The sequence below is a fragment of the Ixodes scapularis genome, unplaced genomic scaffold, assembly GCF_016920785.2.
Source record: "Ixodes scapularis isolate PalLabHiFi unplaced genomic scaffold, ASM1692078v2 PGA_scaffold0__279_contigs__length_252992795, whole genome shotgun sequence".
Lineage (NCBI taxonomy): Eukaryota > Metazoa > Arthropoda > Arachnida > Ixodida > Ixodidae > Ixodes > Ixodes scapularis.
In genome coordinates, this window is record NW_024609835.1 from 90559585 (window position 1) to 90563865 (window position 4281).

Consider the following 4281-nt stretch of genomic DNA (forward strand, 5'->3'; position numbering starts at 1 on the left):
TTTTTGGGATGAACTGTGTAACACAGTGCGTGATAATTGATTTAAACTCGTTCCATATGTCGTCAATACTGACATCTATCTCGTCACAAAGTTCACGGAAATCATAAAATCTATGAGCAAGGTACGTTAATATACACGCGTCATCGGCACTGTTGAAATCAAGTACAGTTTTGATGGTACCATATGAGAACCTAGATGTTCGTATAGGTATGGTGCATATAACTGCTTTATGGTCGGATATGCCCGTTACTACTTCAACATCGACTTGGCTCTGGGGGAAGTGGTCACTAAGAAATACAAGGTCAAGCAGACTGCTGGACGTTCCCTGCACCCGTGTTGGCTCTCTGACGATTTGTGACAGATTAAACGCAAATAAAATGTCTAATATTGCATCAGAGGTAACAGTGCCAAGTTGCAGCGAATCCCAGTTTACCTCAGGTATATTAAAATCGCCAGCCATAATAATCCTTTGATTTTTAATGTGTTGTTGCATGTAATCATATAAGTTGTACAGACACTTGTGGTCGGAGTTTGGAGGCCGATAAACGACACCTACAACAACAGAATAATAATCGAATGACACTTTGCACCATAAAGATTCAACATCTTTCACATCAGGCATATGTCCGTAGGGGATACCTCGTTTTAGAAGTATTGCTACTCCGCCACCTCTAGTCGTTCTGTCTTTTCTCAGAATGATGTAATTTGGTGGGACAATTTCGCTATCAAGTATTAAGGGATGTAACCACGTTTCTGTGATTGTAACTATGTGTGGATTAAATTCTAAGAGAAAGGACTCCAATGAATATGCTTTATTTTGAAGACTCCTTGCATTTATATTTACGACTCTAAGGTTAGATGGCAGAATGTGGCTTTCGGTTAGTTTTCGTCGGGAACATCGTTTTTTTCTACGGGAATTATGTCTTCTTTTGTCTCATCCCACGCATAGAGATGCCCATTTATGCGAACCTTATCATATGTTAAGAAAACCTTTTCTCGCTTATCTCGGTTTGCTTTAGTGCGGTCCCAAAGCTTCTTACGTATTTGCTGTACGTGTCGGGAGAAATCTTCACCGATTGAAAAATCTGTTCCTTTCAGTTTGACGCAGTTTTTCAGTATCTTTGATTTATCTCTACTGTCCAGTAGTTTGAGTATGACTTGACGGATCTTGTTATCAGCCTGTTTCCCGAGGCGGTGAATTCTTTCGATGCCTGCTATTTGTACGTTTAGAATTCTCTCGAGAATTTCACCTACGACCACTCTTTCGAGTGTCTGACTGTTTTCGTTCTCTTGTTCTTTAATTCCGTAGACAATCAGATTCGACCGTCTACTTCGATTTTCTAAGTCGTCTACCTTTCTGGTAATAATTTTAACAGTCGTTTCAAGTTCAGTTATTCTCTCCCGACATGCACTGACGTTCTTTTGAAGCGTACTGAGACTTTCCAGTTTGTGCTCGATCGCAGAAAGTCTGTCATTTGTTATACCCTTTTCATTTTTAATTTCCTGTATGTCCCGGGCGATTTCTTTCAGTTTTTGTAAAATAGCGCCTGTTTCTGGACCAGGGTTGACCTCAACATCGCCGCTCAGCAAAAGTAGCATTCTCAGAGAGAAAAACACATCGCACAACCACAAGTAACAGGACCGTGGGCACGGCAGCAAAATCAAGCAAACATTATTGCTACGGTAGGACTTGCAAAATCGTTTGCTTACCTGGACGAGAAAGACGAATGGGTTGTTAGCCCTCATGTTGGCAGTGCTGCCGTGCCCAATGCTGTGGAGCGTCTCGCTGCGCCGTTTTATAGCCCGAAACGGTGATGTCACAGTCGAAGATAAAAGTTCATCAAAAAACGAACGACTGATTCCAGGTTCGAAGATAAGATGCTTGCTGTCGTCCAGCGTCGGTGCAATTCCTCCGATGACGGAAGGGAACGGCGTGTCGCGGCGCGCAGCATCGGTGCCTGCGTTCAGCTTGTTGACGTTGACCGGCACCAGCACAATGTCAAGCAGGATCTGGACGAGAAAGACGAATGGGTTGTTAGCCCTCATGTTGGCAGTGCTGCCGTGCCCAATGCCGTGGAGCGTCTCGCTGCGCCGTTTTATAGCCCGAAACGGTGATGTCACAGTCGAAGATAAAAGTTCATCAAAAAACGAACGACTGATTCCAGGTTCGAAGATAAGATGCTTGCTGTCGTCCAGCGTCGGTGCAATTCCTCCGATGACGGAAGGGAACGGCGTGTCGCGGCGCGCAGCATCGGTGCCTGCGTTCAGCTTGTTGACGTTGACCGGCACCAGCACAATGTCAAGCAGGATCTGGACGAGAAAGACGAATGGGTTGTTAGCCCTCATGTTGGCAGTGCTGCCGTGCCCAATATTTTGTATAAGTCAGGTTTTGTTACAGTTCGGAAGCAATTCAAACAGCTTTTTAAAAATGTAGTGTAAATTTTTCTTGTGTGTGTGTTGAAGTGTGAATGGTAACCCTCCGAATGTGATTGTCCAAAATGACTATAAAGTGCACTTTTTGTTTTTTGGTTTCTGACGTGCGTTGACCCGAATACCGTTTCGGTGTTTGTTGGAGCATAGTGGGCGGTGAGGGCGTCTTTTGAATCAGACTCTGGAACTGCATTTGGAATAGAAGGGGAGATATATACTTTTGTTCAAGTTTGAAGGAAGATGGATGTTGCCTTATCGCGTTAACCTGTAAGTTTATCAACATTCTTATGTTGTGTGATGCAGACTGTTGTGCTTGAACTCTATAGACTTCGTCTTTTTTTGTTTTTGGTGATGACCTTAAGGTTGAGACTATATAAGGTAACACAGACTAAATGAACGAGTTAGCTGAGTTTGTGACGTCGTCCTATCTATTTTCTGTCTCTTCTACGCTCTGATGTTTCTTCTCTGCTCCACTCTCAGGCTAATTGAACATTGTTAGAATTTGTGCATCGATACTCTTTTATTTCCACCCGAAAACAGTCGGTCGACAATAGGAATTAAAACGTACCAAATAAACTGAAGGTCGTGGTTCACCTAAGGCACACATTGAATATTAAAACAAGAAAAGAACATGGATCCGATATTTGTGGCCTCCAAGAAAATGAAAATGTTGATAATAATATTTGTTTTGAAATCACAGTGACTATAAGTAGTACGTCATTCTCAATATGGTGACGTACCACAGGCTGGACGACACGATGGTGGCGGACGACGGATTAACGTTGCGACGTAGGTGGGGCCGCTACTTCGGAACGGTCGTCCGCGGTACCGGCCAATTGACTTTTAAGCGCAAAACACCGAGGGGAAGGAATATAAGTTCTAAATAATTGCACGACAAATAGAGCACGCAACGTCGTTGTCGTCATCGCCGTCTGCTTCACACGCCGGAGAAGCAGACAAAACTAAACAAAAACGAGGTCGGGTGTAGCCACGTGACTTCCTGTAACTCTCCACCAGATTTATCCCACGTCCTCGGGACATATCGCCCACATGTCACGACCATGAGCTTCTGTGCTCTTGTTTCGGTTTCGAGCAGTTGAGTATTAATGCTTTAATAAAAATATGCGTGACAATGTAGCAATATTTCGATTGGACAGTCTCCTGACATCATATTAAAGCACCTGGCAGAAAATAGAAAAAAAGTTTTTGGAGTGCGTTTCTTGACGGATGTTGAGATCCAGGAAGTGCTAATGGATTCAAAATTTGATGACAGTAAAGCTGAGTGTCATTGGGGTATTGATGAAGGTGATGACACGTCATCACCACCAAAAAAAAAAAAACACTAAAGAAAAAAAAAAGAAGAAAACACTGATGCCAACTGTACTCGGGATGACTTTGTTCCCAGTGTTCACTTTAATTCAGTAGTTAAAAAAGTCTTTGAACCGAAAGCAACATAATCTGGTAAATAAATGCAAATATTGAAGCATGCAGCCGCGTTTCTGTCCAATTTTCTTTTTGTTGAGAGAAAAAAAGTTTGGCAGAGGGTGCACGCCGGGACGAAAAAAACCCGGCACTTTGAAAAGGCACTACCCCCCCCCCCCCCACACACACACACACACATATACACACAAACAATTTCTTTTCAAGGTGATGGTGTAAGCAGACTACCCAGTGTTGAGGAGGAAGAATAATTTCTGCCCTCATTAACGTAAATAAGAGCAAAGTCACACTGTCAACCCTGACGGCGTTGATTGAGAACGTGATTGTTAGGCTGCCGCGGGCTTTTTACGCTCCATCGAACTTGTCGCTCACTACTAAAAATATCGGCCGTGACGTCAAGGATTGGAACCA

At 43.3% G+C, this 4281-nt stretch overlaps 1 protein-coding gene across 1 annotated transcript; it reads right to left on the reverse strand.

Moving 5' to 3' along the window:
- Positions 1 to 776: 776 nt before the first annotated feature.
- Positions 777 to 2324, reverse strand: LOC115328799. The gene has a single exon (XM_040215133.3). It carries the CDS (start codon positions 2044 to 2046, stop codon positions 880 to 882), a length of 1167 nt encoding a protein of 388 aa, XP_040071067.1. The 5' UTR covers positions 2047 to 2324; the 3' UTR covers positions 777 to 879.
- Between the last annotated feature and the right edge of the window lie 1957 nt (positions 2325 to 4281).